This window comes from Caloenas nicobarica, chromosome 9 (genome assembly GCF_036013445.1).
Source record: "Caloenas nicobarica isolate bCalNic1 chromosome 9, bCalNic1.hap1, whole genome shotgun sequence".
Taxonomy (NCBI): Eukaryota; Metazoa; Chordata; class Aves; order Columbiformes; family Columbidae; genus Caloenas; species Caloenas nicobarica.
Window position 1 is genome coordinate 7,091,183 of NC_088253.1, and position 16,886 is coordinate 7,108,068.

Consider the following 16,886-nt stretch of genomic DNA (forward strand, 5'->3'; position numbering starts at 1 on the left):
TTCAGGTTTAGCCTTCAGCTGACAAGGTACCACACGTTATCTCAGCAGTTATACCTCACCTCCAAAATCAGGGTACGTCCCATGCTCCACTGTGCCAGTTCTCCCCTCTGTCCTGAAGACAGTTCTTTCTATTTTCTGCTTGTATGTTAAGCAATTAAAATACTTCATCTTCAGCAAGATATTAATCTTAATATTGTCCTAATTTGTTTAGTCTTTTTCTGCCTCTCATGCAGAAATCCGTCCTGACAATAGCCACTGAGATAAGGACAGTAACCAGCAAGCTTCACAATGAACCATCATATACACTATTTTAGTTTGTCAAAACAATTAGTGTTCAGTTTGGCTTTATTCAGTTAAATCTGCAGTGACTGATCAGTATAAATTATGTATTAGGCTGCCCAGCTGTACTTGTTTATTCATGCATGGACTTGAAGAATTTTCATTTTCTCAGTACAAAAAAGCAACAGCCAAAAAATCCCCCCGTGTTCTAAAATATAAAGGCACTTTCTTCTCAGCCACATTTCTGCTTCATGTTTTTGAAGCTGCTTTATCCTTACCCTTCTTGGAACATTTTTCTTCTTTTCCAGAATGATATTCCAATGCTTATTCCAATTAACCTATTATTTCATTCGCAGTTATCGGCAGCTCCATTTGCATCGGTGGGAAGCACGTACTGTTACTTTCACCTCTTTGCAATTACCTCTCGAGCAAAGCAATATCAGAGCTAAACCAAATGATGTTGATTTTAAAAGCATCCAAAATCCCATTGTAGGCTGCATTTGGACTCCTGCCTTGCTTCAAGAGGAGCTGCTAACAGAAATGTTTACAGTTAAGCCTCACACTCCTCTCTTTCAAGAACAAAAGTTGGTGAATCAAGAAAGACCGTTTTCCGGTTTTGCTCATGTTTATAGTCACGCAGTCCTCGCTAGGACAACTGGGTGAAGGCAACGTACACCGTGGGGGTGGAATGATCTGCTTGTATGTGGGGAGAGAGATGACACAGATTTAGATAAAGAAAAATCCGCAGTGACCACACACAGCATCAGTTGCACTTCTCCAAGACGCAGTGTGAGCAAAATGGAAATCTGGCTGTTGAAGCTGTTTGCCTGTGATGAATGGCAAATCGCACACTCCTTCCCCAAAGCTGCCCTCCACCAAGCCGAGTTCAAGAACCTGTTAAGAGAAGGTTTATGCCAATATTTACAAATGGCAGAAAGACGTTTCAGCAGCTTTGGTGTGGCAAGTCCAGTCGCTCAGTGACAGACTGACAAGGCAAACAGTGGCATTTCTTGGAAGAACACAAAGACCCAGAGTTTGTGTCCTCCCGGGGAGCTGGGGAGCAACGTAGAACTTGGATTTGTTAATGGGAACACTATTTAATATCCCGTGTCATAAGGGCAATTAAAAGCGTCGTCTGGGTGGCTCTTGGGCATGTGTAGAACAAAGTACACTACAGAAACATCTCCACAGGGCCAAGTGCTGAAAGTGGAGAAAGAGCTGGGTCACAAAAGGGTATCTCTCAAAGTTGGGCTCAGCTACATCGTACCTGACAGGTAACAGATTTGCTTTCACGTTGATTACACACGACAAAGATCGACAAACACAATGTTTGCATTGATCTGCATTATGTCTGTTACAAAAGTGCTTTTGCACAGTGAATTCTGCCCCCGTTTCAGCAGCCACTGTGCCTGTCACATCAACGAGGAGGGCAAGAGCCCCATATGCAACTTGCCAGCACACGCACAGTTTCAGCAACAGCTCCCGTGAGCAAGATGAGCACACAGCTACTCTTGTTGTTTCTTTCATCAAATAACATAAGAAATGTTCCGGTGAAAAGACAAAATTTTGCTGAATTAAGTGCTTTAGAACAAGTGGGTTTATTACTTCATAATTAGCATCAATTCCCCCACAGGGATTCTTGCAATTAAATAATTAGCAGTAATGTTACCCAAAGGTGTTCTTTAATAAATTTTCTGAAGTTATTGCCCCCGTTAGCGACAACTGAAACGGCTGTTTTACAACGCCTGAGCGCTCCTTCTCGCCAGGCTCCGGGCGATATTCGAGGCTTCTGACACCCGCCCCGAGCTCCGGGCCACCCTGCTCAGCCCGGCGGGGCGGGCACGGCTCGGCCGCCGCGCTGCCCTCCTCGCCCCGGATGCCCCGACGGCGCGGACAGCCCGCTCCGCTGCCGGCCCCGCCGGAGGGACCGCGGCCGCGGAGAAGCCCCGTGAGTGCCCTGCCCCGCCACGGGCCGCTACACCCCCGAGGCGTCCTCCGCCGGGATGCACCGGGGCCCGCCGGCTGCCGGCGGAGCGCGCAGGGGCCGCGGGGGCGGCACCGCGGGCCGGGCCCCCCTGGGCCGCCGCGCAGCGCTCGCGGCTCGGCAGCGCCACCCGTCGGGGAGCGGGGCGGCGGGCAGCGGCGGAGCGGGGCCGCGCCGGGGGGACGGGCAGGGCCAGGGCCGCGGGGGCTGCCCGCCGGCCCGCCCGCCTCCGCGGGGCACAGCCCCGGCCTGCCCGGGACAAGTGCCGCCGGGCCGCCCTGGGCCGGGGAGAGTTGTTTGGTTTGTTTTCTTTCTTCTTTTTCCTTTTTTTTTTTTTTCATTTTTAATTGCCACTGGCAGGATATCGCGGCCGGCCGGGCCCGGGAGCGCCGCGGAAGCCCCCGCCGCAGGGGGGGGAAATCCCCATTTACCTCCCGGGGATCTCGCCTCAAAGGCAAATTCGCAATATGTAAGTCGCTGGTTAAACAAGGGCATTTCAATTTGTTAATTGATGCAATTACGCCGTAGCGCTAATGGGCAGGCCGGGCTGCAGGCAGCCATCCATCACCTCCCCACTGACCTGCCGCGGCCCCGCCCCCCATCCTCTCCTGGTGGGACCATTTCGGGTCCAAGCGAGAAGAATGGATGCCCCGCTAGCGCTCATTAGGGAAGGAGCCTGCGGGCTGCCGGGCTGTCCGCTGGCGGCTCCCGGCCCGACCTCAGCCGTGCCCCTGCCCGGGCCGGCGGCGGGCTGTGCGGGGCGAGGGACCCGAGGGGGCAGCACAACTAATGGACTCGATTGCAAAAGCGGTGCCGTGTTGTACAGCAGAGCCCGGCCCCGCGACGGGGAGCCGGGGGCAGCGGGAAGGGCCGGGGGGCTGCGCCGGCCCCGAGTGCTCCTGCCCCGGGTGCGCCCAGCGCTGCCCCAGCCCTGCGTCCTGCAGGGCCCCGCACTCCGGGGGGCACACTGCTGATCTCCCCTACGGTTAGGTTTTTTTTTCCCCCCTAAGTCAAGTTCGGATTGCATTTCAGAAAGAGCGAGAGAGAGGGAATGGGGAGAGAGACCAACCGCAACGCACCTCCGGTCTCTGCCTTTGACGTGCATCACAGCACAACATTAAAACAACATGAAACAAGTGCTGGGAGCGGGCGCGGGGCGCTGCCTGCTGCTGCCCGCCGCTGCCTGCTCCTGCCGGCAGGGCCGTGACGTCACCCCGCTCCTCGCCCACCGATGAACGCTAAAGACCTATAGAGCAGAAAATAATACAACAAGCAAGCTCCGTATCTTGCAAGCCCTACGTGATTTTCCCCCCCCTCTTTGAAAAAGCCCCTTTGCACTTAAACTCTCTATACATGTGGGGTGGCTTTTTAAACTCTCTCTATACAAACATATTTATTAAGAGCGATGGGAAGTGGGGGGTAGCCTATTTTTTTAATCCAGGCACCAATCCCCCCCGCCTCAGATGTCCGGCTGCTTAAGTGCAATCATCTATAATTGAGGGGGGGAAAAAAGCCATACGTGGAAATGTGTGTGTGAGAAGGTGCATCCTGAAGCAGGGTTTAGTTACAATCGATCTTGGGGGGAAAATATTGCCTATGGTCCAAAAATAAGGAGCAACCATGTCCTTCTCTCAGTTCGGATACCCCTACAGCACCACTTCACAGGTAAGGCGAGTGAGCAGCACTCACTTTTGTTCAGATTCTGCTGCTGCTGTCCAGATGTCTGTTCCCCCTCCCTTTTTTTCTTCCCTTTCCCTTAGAGTCTTTTTTTAAAAGGGCACATCTGGAGCCTTTTTTAAAAAAATGTGCGTGTGTGTTTATGTCTCGTTTGTGTTGTGTTAGGTTTAAACAAGTAACTCGCAGTGTGCACAGCAAAGGCGTTTAGGAAACCGGTAACTCCCCCCCCCCCCCCCCCCATCCCTTTCCACTGTTCAGTTTTAAGTGCAACAAACAAATAAATACAAAAATCCCGGCTGCGACTGATCTCCAAGCCCGCGGAGCTGCCCCGCCGAGCGGCCGCGCTACCGCCGCCCGGGCACCCGCGGAGGGTGCGGGCAGGGGGGACCCGGCGGGCGCGGGATTTCACCAGCGCTTCTGCAGAACCGCGCTGCGCCGTTTTCTCCACCCTTCCTCCCCGGGTCGGTCCTTTTCCTGTGTTTTATTAGGATCTGTCGGGAGTTTTTTTTTTCCCCCATACGATTTCCGAAGGACACCCCCCACCTACACCCACACCAATGCACCCTATATTAACTAAGTCGTCGCTATACCGGACGTCGAGTCACGATTTATTTGGATGGAATTATTTATACACCGTAATCACTGCAAGATGTGCCTCCCTCGCTTAGGAAGTTAACTGTCCCCTTGAACTTATTGAAATCAAATGCCTTCGATTGCGTTAGCTGACATATTTACTGCTTTGTCTATTGTCAAATTAACTGTAATCGCAACTTCTTGCCTTTAAATCAGCGCAAACGGACGGAGCAGGGGCGGGAAGGAATGAGCCGTATGGATGGATCTTTTGCCATTTCCGAGAGCAATGATTTCCTTAAAGTTTTGCCTGCTTGATTAATCGTGCCCCCTTCCCAAGGGCTCCCGCTTGCCATTCCGTTTATTTCCCGGTTTCTATAATTAGTTGCTTCAGCCCGGGCTCCCTATTCCCCTCCTCACCCCTCCTCCCCCGCACACACACAGACGCGCACACGCTCCTAAATTCCCCCCGATGGGGCTGCCTCGACAGTCACTCGGCGCCGTCTCGCTCTCTCTTCTCCGCAGTTTTTCGTGCCCGCCAGCCCCAGCACGACCTGCTGCGAGGCCGCCCCCCGCTCCGGGCCGGATGCCTCCTCGGCGCCGGCCGCCGCCTCCCTCTGCTGCGCCCCGTACGAGAGCCGGCTCCTGGCGCCCGGCCGCGCCGAGCTCAATGCGGCGCTGGGCATGTACGGGGCCCCGTACGCTGCCGGCCAGGGCTACGGCAACTACCTGCCCTACAGCGCGGAGCCCGCCGCGCTCTACACCGCGCTGGTGAGTGCCCGCCGGCCCGGGCAGCGCACCGGGTCGGGGGAGGACGGTGCAACAGGCGGCAAACGCTGTGGTTTAGCGGGCGGGGCGGGGGGCGGCCGAGGGACGCGGAACCGGCGCCGTCTCCTCGTCGGGGGGAGAAAGGTGCCGCGGAGAGCCGGGGCGGCGGGAGGACGGCGGGGCGGCAGGGTTCCCCTCCTGCTCGACGCCAAACGCTGCCGCTTCCCTTGCAGAGCCCCCAGTACGAGATCAAGGACGGCGCCGGCACGTTGCACTCGGGAATCGCGCAGCCCGCTGCCTACTACTCCTACGATCATTCCTTGGGGCAGTACCAGTACGACAGGTAAAACCCCTTTGATCAGCGCCCGGCAGCATTAACATCCCCCTGCGAGGCGGCGGCCGACATCAAACGGCGGGGGGCGGGGGGGCTCCGACCTAACAAACGTTGTACAAAAGAAACGAGGCGCCCCGGGAACAGCAGTCAGCTAAAATCAAACTTCGGCGGGCAGAGGCAGGTGGGCAGGGCCACACCGGCCTGTGGCGGGGCCAGGCCGGGCGGGGGGTCTCCCGCCGCCCCCCCTCTCCTAACCCTCTCCCGGCAGGTACGGGACGGTGGATTTCAGTGGTTCAGCCAGACGCAAAAATGCAACGCGCGAAACGACGAGCACCCTCAAGACCTGGTTGTACGAGCACCGCAAAAACCCTTACCCCACCAAAGGAGAGAAAATCATGTTGGCCATCATCACCAAGATGACCCTGACTCAAGTCTCCACTTGGTTTGCTAACGCCAGAAGGAGGCTCAAGAAAGAAAACAAAATGACCTGGTCTCCCAAGAACAAAGCGGGGGAAGAGAGGAAAGAAGAAACCCCGCGGGAAGAGGAGGAATACAGCGGGGAGAGCGAAGGTAGAGGTAGGTGGGATGGGCACCTCGAAGTGGCGGCCAAGTGTGGGCCCCACCAGCTTCCCTGCACCCGCACTAACTCCTTGCCACCCCTTCCTCCCCGCTGTGTGTCCAAGCAGAGCAGAAGAGCTGCAAGGAGGACAAGGAGCTGCGGTTCAGTGACCTGGACGAACTGGAGGAGGAAGAGGAGGAGGAGGCGGGGAAGCCGGAGAAGGGCCGCTCCAGCTCCCTCCAGGAAGCACCCAGCCTCGGCGCGGCGCTGCCCGAGGCTCCGCGGAGCGACTGCAGCCTGCCCGACCCCTTCCGCGCCTTTCCCTGCGCCAAGGCCGCCGCCGCGGACTTCGCCCCCGCCGCCCTGGCCGGCCCGCTGCCGCCCTACGCGCCCGCGGAGAAGCCGCGCATCTGGTCGCTGGCGCGCACCGCCGGGGCCAGCGCGGCGCGCAGGGGCAGCCCCGAGGGCCGCGGCGCGGAGGGGGAGCTGCCCCTGCCCGCCAAGGCCTTCCGGAGCTCCGCTTTCAACCTGCAGCCGCTCCCGCGGAGCTGCGCTTCCCACCGCGGCCTGGGGGAGTCGTGCCAATACGCGGCGGCGGGCGAAGGTACCCGCGGCGGTGGGGCCGCGGGAACGGGGGGAACCGCGGGCCGGGCCGGGAGACAGGGCACGGCGTGAGCCCGCGTTCGTGCTGACAGCCCCCGCCGGGCCCAGGTGTCAGGCGGGCTGCGACTCTGCTGTGCCCCCCTCGGCGATGTAGACGCCGAGGCTTCCCCGCTCGAGGGGAACGGGCAGGGGAGGGCGGCGGGGCCGGGCCCACCGCGAGGCGCTTCTGTCTGTGCAGGCTTCGGGGAGGGGGCCAAGGGCCGCCCGGGAGGCGCCGAGTTGGGCGGGACCTGCCTGGACAGGCTGCGGACGGCGTTCCGCCCAGTGCTGCGGAGGTGAGGTAGGTGACGGGCCGGCCGCTGGGGCCGAACTCACACGAAGCGCAAGCCCGGGGAGAGGCAGCACTGCGCGGCCCCGGGAACGGCCGGCGGGACACAGCGGCCCCGGAGCCCGCCCGGGAAACGCTGATCACCGTTTCTCTCTCCCGCAGGGCCGCCCGCCCCTTCCTGAGCGCTAGCGACGGGGCTCCTGCTGCAGTGAGGCTGTCGGCTTGAAACAACGAAAGAAACCTCCCCCTTTCCCGGCCATGACCTCCCCGCCCCGCAGGCATCGCCCGCCGCTCTGCCTTCCCTGGCCTCGCCGGGGAAACGTCCCGCCGCGACACGACGTGCTGCTCACATGGGGCCGGCGGGCGCGGCGGGCGGAGCTGCCGTGCCCGCGGGACCGGCGTCCCCCCGCCGCCCGTTGGCCATTTGTCCAACACCCCTCATTAACGGCGTTGCCGAAAAAGACTATTACTTGCACCCCGCCCCCCGCCGTGGTTTGTTTTTTCTTTTCCTCCGCTCCGCGCCTGCTGCGCCAAGGTGCGTGGGTTCGCGGTTGCTCCGCGCCGTCCCGAGGAAGGTGGAGGAGGAAGAGGAGCGGCGCAGGTTACGCCAGGCTGTTTATTTCCCGTGGCTGTACATAAATCCCGCTGAAAGTATTTTTCAGTCTCTAATTAACACGGATGAGCTGAACGCCATGAAGCCGAACCGTGACCCCGGCAGCTCTCCAACTGGGAGCCAGCGCAGCCCGGCCCGCCCCGGGCACCGGCCGCCCGCCCCGGGGCACGGCCGGGGCACCCCCGGGCAGCGGGTGCCGACCGGGTGGCGACGTGGGACGTTGTTAGTGGGTCACCGCCGTCAGTCAGTGAAAAGAGCAGTGCTGCACTTTACAGGACAGACGAGAAAGGGAAACCGTATCTCTGCATTATTTCTGTTTAATTAAAAGTGTCATCAAACACACTGTGTTCAGACTAATAAACCAAGCAGGGATGAGGAAAGAATGTTTCTTTGTTCCTGTCTCTAGAAGCAGTGGCAATAATTTAAATTAATAACTGTGGTAATTAAGAGGTCATCTATAGATCAACCCGATACCTGCTATTTCCAAGTTCACCAGGGTCAACATTTACATTAAGTCATTTGTGGTCAATAGAGTCCAATGAATTCTGCCTTAATAAATCAGGGAAATCAATCTTGAATATCGAGTAGAGTTCTATATGTTTACCGAAGGCTACCAAGACAAGTGGGGCTGCAGAGCTGTGAGTCCTCTTGGCTTGCGACGTGTGCAGCAGCTCGTAGGGGAAAGGAGAGGCTGCAGGTCAAGGCGGGGAGAGGCGCGGGGGCTGCGCCCGGCTTCGGCCCCGCTGACAGCCCCCCCTCCCGGGCTGGGGACAGGAGCGGAGCAGCCCCAGGCTGCGGGGCACCTGGCAAAACAGGCAAACTTTGTAAAGCTTTGCAGGAGCCGGGGCGCGGGGGCGGAGAAGGTGGTGAGAGGGCGTTAAGTGCACACGAGAGCCAGCGGGGAACGGAGCGGCCGGGAGCGGAGCGGGGTGCAGCCAGGAGCGGGGCTGGGCCCTCCGGGGTCCCCGCCGCAGACGCCGGGCCACGGGGCTTTCCCGCGCTCCGCAGCGGTCCCGGGCAAGCGGCGGCGCTGAAGCCGCTGTAGCCGCTGTCTGTTGCAGTGACCCGCAGCTTAGAGTAGGGGAAATTAAGCTGCGAAAAGATAAACATTATTTCAAGTCGGATTTGAAGGATTAGGACTTGTAATAAAGAGTATTAGGGCGTTTCGAAAGGTTCTTGCAAGGCGACTGCCCTCCCCCTTCTCGCCCACAGCAGAGGACAGGTACGATCTGCTCCATGAACACTGTACCGGATCCGCAGGGGCCGGGCCGGGCCCCGCTCCTCGCCGTGTCCCGGCCGCCTCCACCCAGCGCGCAGGGGAGCGACCCAGCTCCCTCCGGCGCCGTTTGCCCGGCGGCGTCGGAAGAGCCTCCCAGAGGAGGCAGCTCTGCAGCGGCCTCCTGGGCTGCCCACGGGGGCCGAATCCTGCACGGCCCCGCGGCCCGGAGCTGCCCCGAACTGCTGGCTCTGCCCCGGGGCCCCGCCGGCCTCCGCGGGTGCGCCCGAAGGAGCCGCGAAGCCCCCGGGGATGGTTAATTAGTCGCGTGCAGGCTTCGGCGTCTTTTTAAAGGCAGGCAGGAAGGTAACCTCCAGCGAGTCTTAAAAGACTTTTATTTTTTATGTATTACTTTTACTCTCCTTTTATTAAAGGTCAAGCGAGCGAGATGCAGATTATCCCGCCCGCCCAGGACTCCCCTGCAATCTGTCACGCCAGCAAGATACGTATCGCAAATCTCTCAAAATATAATCTTCGGGAATCATATTCCGAATACTGTTTTGATTAAAAACCAGAGCTGGGATTGATGGAAAACTAATACCGGGAGCGCAGCCTGCAAGCGCCCAGGCACAGAACTAAAATAATGGGCTCGCCCGGGTGTCAGAGGAACAAATTCAGCTTCTCCAATGCCATAATAAACATATTTAAACCGTCTTTTGGCTGGGCTTTGCTACGAGCTGGGCTTTTTAATGCCGCCGAGCTTTGGGAAACGAACCGAGGTTGTCGGCCGGAGCGGAGCAACCCGTCTCTGCGGGCCACCGTTTGCTGGGGAACTCGGAGCCTGCTCCCCGCGGCGCTTCGGGAAGACGGGGCCGCTGCGAGGGTCCCGCGGCCCGTCCCGCCGCAGGCACCAGCACCCCTCGCCCTCAGCGCAAGTCTCCCCCTTTCCCTCAGCCCGCTGGGCCGCGCCTGGCCCCGGCTGCTTCCCCCCCGCAGCCCCGCATCGGTCCCCAATTAGCAGCGGCGGGGGCGGCTGATTGACGCGTCCCCCGCTGGGGTGGGAAGTTTCTCAAACCCCGTTGCCGGGCTAATGGCCCCGAGCGGCTCCGGCGAGGCCGCGCACACTCCACTGCGCCCGCTCAAAGGCAGCGCGACCGCGGGGCCGCCGCCGCTGCCGCCCCGCTCGCTAATGAAGTTTTGTCAAAGACAATTACGAGCTCGGCGGGGCAGGAGGCCGCGATGAAAAGGCGGCTTTGTGCGGCCGAGACGGCGCGGCTCCCCCGGCCACCCCCGGCCCTTCCTGCGCCCCCGCGGTGACCCCCGCGCCCGGTCCCGCTCCCCGCGGGGACAGCGGCCCCGGGGCCCGGCCCCCAGGTAACCGCAGAGACGGCCGGGTGCCGGCAATAAGCCTCCCGGAGCTAGACTTTATCAGCCTGAGGTACGGAGGAGCGAAGCAGACCCGGAAAGCAGGGGCAGAGAGAAGGGGCATCCCCAGACCGCCCCTCTTCACCCGCACAATTTCGGGTGATGGTTTTCTGCCTCCTCTTCCCTCCCCGGCCGGGCTGCTGCAGTGGATCCCTGCTTTAACATTATTGCATTCAGTAAATATGAGAATTCCTCTGAAAACTGGCCACCAAGCTGGGAAAATCTGCTTAAAGACACACCAGAGACACATGAAATGGAGATCTCAGGGGGTGGCTGCCTTCAGCTGCAGTTGTGTGGAAGAACTAGACGATAACCATCTTTCACCACCTTCCCCACACTCCCAGCACCAGTGCTGTCCTCCATCTCTGGTCCTCGGTCACCTGCATCCAGCACTTCACCTCTGTCCCATCCCCAGCTGACACAAGTGGCACAGAACACGCTGGTTCTCCCAGAGACCATGGGGAACCATTTGGGGAGTCATGAGAAGGTCTAGACAGCACAACTAACCACCCAGGTCTGTGCTTCCCAGCCCTCTGAACACAGCACAACCTTCCTGTCAGGGCACAGGACAGAGGAAATCTTCCTTTGGTCCCACACCAGCACGTGAGGACCACAGAGTGGCTATGACACTGAAATGGTCGGGGACCCCTCACGCCCAGCTGGCTGGTATGTGACTGTCCCCTCAGTGTCTTGTCCCCATCCAGGCTTCCCATCCCACATTAAAGGGATGATTTTTATTGGCCTTGCAGCAACAAAAGCCTTGGAGATCCCTATTCAAAGGTGGGTACAGCATTACTTTTAGCGTTACGTGGCTATCGAGATTATGAAGCAATGGATTGGAGCAATTAGTTCAAAATAATTTCAAAAGCTGTACAAGCAGCTCTGCGGGCCAGGTGTCATTTCAGGATCAAAGCATCTGTTAGGGGGAAATCATTTTTGCCATTGCATTGCCCTTTTTTTTTTTTTTACCTACTGTTCATCTGAAAATAAATTACAGGCCAGAACAGGTGGATAACATTCTGGAATGATTTAATGATTTATTTAATCTGGATTCTCTTTCAATCTACTTAGCAGGATGAATACTTTTTTTTTGGTTTTTTTGGTTTTTTTTTTTCTAGCCTGAATCCAAAAGCTGGGTTTTTCATCTGAGGAAGAGAAAATACCGTAACATGAGGCTCTGCTGCTGTCAAGGTGTACTCCCCACTGCCGTTAGTAACCTGGTGGTAACATTTGCAGGGCCTGAGGGGAAAACCTCAAGAAAACCGAGCAGAAGATTTTAATTTTCTTTTCTTCCTTGCCATCTTCCTAGTGCTTTAGATGTTATAAGCCCTTCTTGGGACAGTGTCTGGGTAATAAAAGAACTGACTATAGTGTTCAATTACTACTTCTTGAATCCTAATGTGCATGGGTTTAAGAGCTCAGGTGACTGCTCTCTGGCTTCCCCTCTTAGGACAGCCTTGTGTACCCCTCCTTGGGAGAGCAAGTGGGGCTGTGGGGCCTGAACAGACACACGAGGGATGGAATGAGGCCAGGAGCGATTCCGTCAGGCACATTCACCCTAGGCTGGCACCCTGTTCCTCAGACAGCAGACCCCAACATGAGACTTTCCTTCTTGAGTAGACATGGTTTTTGCTAAAGAGGGATTAGCAAAGTCATTGCCCACTTACTCATATGTGAATTTCTGACGTTTGGTTTCAGCCAGAATAAGATATTTTACAAGAAAGATACTCTCAGGACCTGTAACATGCTGAAATTCATGGGATAACTTTCTGGATGGCTGGGTTTGGTGCTCTGGTCCCACTGGAGTAGTAACACAGACATGTAAAGTGTGACAGGAGCAGACAAAATGCTTTTAGATATGGGGGAAGGTTATAGCATGTAAGAGGGGCTGTAGTTATCGCTGCCAAGATGTTTCACAGTCATGTGCCTGTCCACTTTAGCTTCAGGGACCAAATTAAGGTAAACAGGTCTTAAACTTGCTTTAAATCCACCAGATTCAGAATGTGCACCAGCAAAACCGTACCTTTTTTTTGGGGGGGTGGGTGGGTTTAACCCAGCACAGCTCTAAGTGTGACTTTGCTACCAGGCAAGTCCTGAGTTTATGCCACAGCACCAGCCCATTCATGGAGAGGCATATTTGGAAGAATTTCTGTATTACTAGAGAAGACAGCCAGGCTGGTGAACCTGCCAGCCCCCCCAGACTGCCTAGGGTGGCAGAGAAGGGACTGGGTACAATCATCTCTCACCCCTGCTGGTGAAGAGCCCACGCAAACTGGCCTCCAGAGTAAACATGAAACACATGAAAGCTAACTCAATTTTTTTAACCGAACATAGTACAGGTTCCTCCACCCAACTAGGATGACTCATTCAAGTGGATTCACTTCTGAATTTTACATACACGTCATCTATGTACAACATCTAAAAGATGCCCTCCACAGCCATCTGCTTAATGGAACATCTTACATTTATTCAACAGCTAAGAAACAAACAGCAACTGGAGCTCCCTGTTGCCACAACTGATCCCACTGTTGCTCACTACACGTAACAAAAAAAATCAAGCATCCCCATCACCATGCTCAGGTTTTCTCTACACCAACACATGAGGCACAGTGGTAAGTAATGGGTTCGGTGCACAAGGAACCGGACAATAAGGAGCTCTGAGTCAGCAGCCTGCTGGGGATTCATGCTTCCCAGTTAAATCTTGCTTATGTGACCATGTGCTTCGCAGCTCTGCAGCCACCAGCTGTGATGTATCCTGGGGAGCCCTAACAACCTGGTCCCCATGCTCAGCTGGTAAGAGAACAAGTTCTCCATGTACTGCGGGAGGGTAACTCGCTGCTAGCAGCACTCACTCCTTCCTGCCAATGCTCTCTTACTGTGTTCGCGGTAGCAGATCTTTCCTGGAGCTTGGTGCTGTGTGTGGAGCAAGAGTCTCCCTCACAGTGCAGCTGCAGAGCAGCTCCCCAGAGTGAAAAGTGGGTTATTTGTCACCCCCACAGAACAACATGACAGACAAAGTTCTTTTGAGAAGTGTCACTGGCAGCAGAGCTGCGATCACGGACAATTCTGCTGCAGCACTTGTTCCACCAGTAAACCAGCCCGCTGGCCCACAATCCAAAACCTGCAGTGACCAAGGCAGGACAGCTGATTTTCCCTTGAATAAGTATCCAAGAAGAACAGAAGCAGAAATAACTGTGAGACATGTGGCATCAGCCCTGGGTACCACAGCCTGAGCATCACCTCACCGACACCCAGGACACTGCTGTTCTCAGGGCACTGCTTTATATTTACGAGTTCTCTCCTTTGTACATACGTGAAGATAATTCTGAAATGGCCCAAAGCCACTTGGGGAGGAAGATGAATGAAGGAATCACCACAGCATGAAGAAAAGACCTGAAACATGAACAGCCCATACTGCTAAGAAATGAAGTGCTGAAGTTTCCCCAGAACAGCAGCAGTTCTGCTGCCCAGCCACTCCCTCGGCATTTATTTGCCTGTTCCTTCCCAAAGAGAGGCCCAAAGCACTGCAGAGTAACCCCACTGTCAGAGGGGAAGGTGCTACCACCGACTCGTATTTTCAGCTCTTTTACACTGCCATTACTACTTTGACTTCAGCAACTTCCATTTCAGCAAAATGTTTCTGTGATGTTACCATTTAAAGGAAGAAAAGGGATAACACGGCAACCACATTGTGCATGTCGCATCAGCAGGTTCCTATTAAGCAGGTGGTTTTGCACCAAACCTCAACACACCACAGCCTCCGTGACTACACAATGCGAAGCAGTGGCACGCTGTGGCACACACATCATCCGGACCGTGTAAAACCAACAGCATAAAAATCTGTCTGCTAATTTGCTTACAAAAACAAGCACCACCGAAAGCAGGTGCGCTCTCATCCGCAGGGTCAGTCCCTTCTGCTCCTTTGACTCTGAGGCTGCAGTGACCACCCCCATCGCTCACCCAGAGCCCCCCCAGCAAAGGGACGTCGTCGTTGCAGACAGAGCTGCCTCCTCCTCAAACGACCTGAGCTCATTCTTCCAAGGGCTGCGCAAGCAGGGGTGTCCCACAGACCCCTCCGCAAAGGCCTGCCAGCTCAGGAGCTCAGCAGCATTTACCAGCGCTGAACATCACATGTGGTTTTTAAATCTTCGGCTGATGTTGCACAGAGATACAGAAAGCTAGAGACTTACGAAAACATAGCACAATTAGGGACTGACAGAATACAACGGTAGGTAAAAGTTAACACAGAACAGGAGTAAGTCGTGTCTATAAAGAGAAATAATTTCTTAAAACACATGTCAAATTACTGGTTTTTAAACCAGATACTCATATGCTAAATATTTCAGCATTCAGAGTAATGTAGATAATGCAGTAAGAGCTGCCTGAGCAGAGGGAAAGGTGGCTCCTACAGGCAGGATTTCCAATTTCCAGTTTCTCACCACCTGTCAGAGCAGAGCTGATACACCTTCTGCTTCCATTTCATCGTACCCTTAGTGAGTGCATCTCAGTGGAGACACTATATTCAGGGGCACATCTGCCTATCAAGGATTACAATTTACCTGTAGAAAAATCAATTGCCAGTAAAACTTTTCAAGTATCCTCCGGAATTCAGAAATATAACATATATTACTCTTCTCCCTGAACTTTCCCATAAAAATATTGGCTTACTCAGTATTCTGTGGCAGGAAATTAATAAAACTTGTCCTAGTTCCTCTCAATTACAGCAATAATATAACCTCATTTTCTCTTCATACACATTTAAAACTCAGGCTACAAATATAAGACACGGTATTCCCTAAATGAAGCAGATGTAATTATAGTGTGGGAGTGTAGTCTCAGGGACAATTGTAGTTAGAGCACAACTCCAAAAGATAATGACAAAGATGGTTTCTAGGTCGCTTTTCACCCCAAATCCTGAGGCTGACCAAGGGCTGACCCAGGCTTCCAGCACGGCATTAAGATTGGTTCAACTTGCTCAGGCTCACAAATGGGATTTTAAGGGCTGAGAAGAGGACACAGCAATGACCAGTGATCCCCACTTCTTGGTAGAACTACACGCTCTCTTTGTAGAGAGATGCCCAAGTCTCGGTGTGAAGGCTCCCTGGAGCGCGATGCAGCGCTTGCTGCTCACCGCCCTTCGCTGCGAACCTGCGGGTCAGGCTGACACAGCCCATAAATCAAACCTGGAAGAGTGATTACAAAATTAGCACCTCTTGAATTGTTATGAAATTCAGTGCAATATATTTTTATGCACTACAGTTTTCTAAGCTTCACTGATACGCAGTGCTTTTCCCCCCTGGGAAAACTGTGACACAGTCTAGTGGGTTTTTTCTAGACTACTGTATGGATGTCACCAGAATTCCATTGCGTAGACCTAAATTTCAGGTCTGTGCTTTTGCTTATGGCAGCCCCAACAGCCCGGCCATGAGTGCAGCAGTCTGTGAAGGGATCTTGAACATCATCTGTCGCATGGTTAGTTCCCTCAGCCGCTCCCCAGAGAAAACTCTGTGCACACTATTTGTTTTCAGAACGTGCTGGTTTTTGTTCTCCAGAATAAAACTTTTGGCCTGATTTCTTATGGAAACAAAGCTCCTGTAATCGCTGTGGGAGAACACAAACATCTGCCCAGCATTGCATAATTTCTTAAATTGACTGGCATACCTCAGCCAGTCCCTAGCATGAGGATGTGTGTGCTCTGGCCTCCATCTCAAATAAATAGAGAAAAGGGTTTCTCCCATCAACAACCAGAACAGTTTCAGAGCCGTCTTCCTCTCTAGAGGAGCCCGGAGCAGCCGTGCTCCCAACTCAGGCAAGATGCTGAAATGCCTCAAGTCCAGTGGGATTAATCCCAGCCTTGGGGTTCTACTGGTCCCCTGTGGTCACTCGAGCTGGTTAGGAACAGCTTGTTTGTTTCTTTTTTCTCCTACGTGCAACTGCTATGACTGATCACGCAAATCACGGCAGTGACATGCACCATTGAAAACACAATCCAAAAGACATTTTTATACAAACTTGTGCGATACCAGGGAGCAAAGTATACTTTAAAGGACTAAAGTGATTTTTTAACAAGAATTATTTGAGATAGAAAGTAGAGGAAAGACTGAGGAGAGCAAGAAATGAAGTCTCCCAAAACCAGAAGGTTTAATGAAATCTCTACTAGAGCTCACTCATTTTCTTTCAGCCTTCCAGCCAGGTATACCGACATGTCCATAAAGCTCTGCTAGTGATGATTTTTAGTCCAAAGCCTGGATCACAATTTTACCCTATATAAAATGGACCAAAAATCTAGGTGTTTGCCTAGGTATTTCCCTGCCATGGCTCTCAGCAGGTTATATCACGCACTGGCAGCTCTGGGGCCAGTTGCCCTGTCTGAAGAAAGCAGCACTGCAGAGAGCTCCCACTTAGCGCATTGCACAGGCTGAGGGTTGTTGCTCCGAGGTGTGCTTTCAGGGGAGCTGTTTGGGTTTAGGAGCGATATACCTGTTTATTATATCGATAAATGACACATTTTTCCTACTTGATTTGTTGGG

At 54.7% G+C, this 16,886-nt stretch overlaps 1 protein-coding gene across 1 annotated transcript; it reads left to right on the plus strand.

The window, feature by feature from the left end:
- The first annotated feature begins 3,842 nt into the window (after positions 1 to 3,842).
- Positions 3,843 to 8,125, plus strand: IRX6 (iroquois homeobox 6). The gene is made up of 7 exons (XM_065640994.1): positions 3,843 to 3,928; positions 5,036 to 5,281; positions 5,512 to 5,621; positions 5,881 to 6,188; positions 6,299 to 6,775; positions 7,013 to 7,114; positions 7,265 to 8,125. Exons 1-6 carry the CDS (start codon positions 3,884 to 3,886, stop codon positions 7,111 to 7,113), a joined length of 1,287 nt encoding a protein of 428 aa, XP_065497066.1. The 5' UTR covers positions 3,843 to 3,883; the 3' UTR covers position 7,114; positions 7,265 to 8,125.
- The last annotated feature ends 8,761 nt before the right edge of the window (positions 8,126 to 16,886 follow it).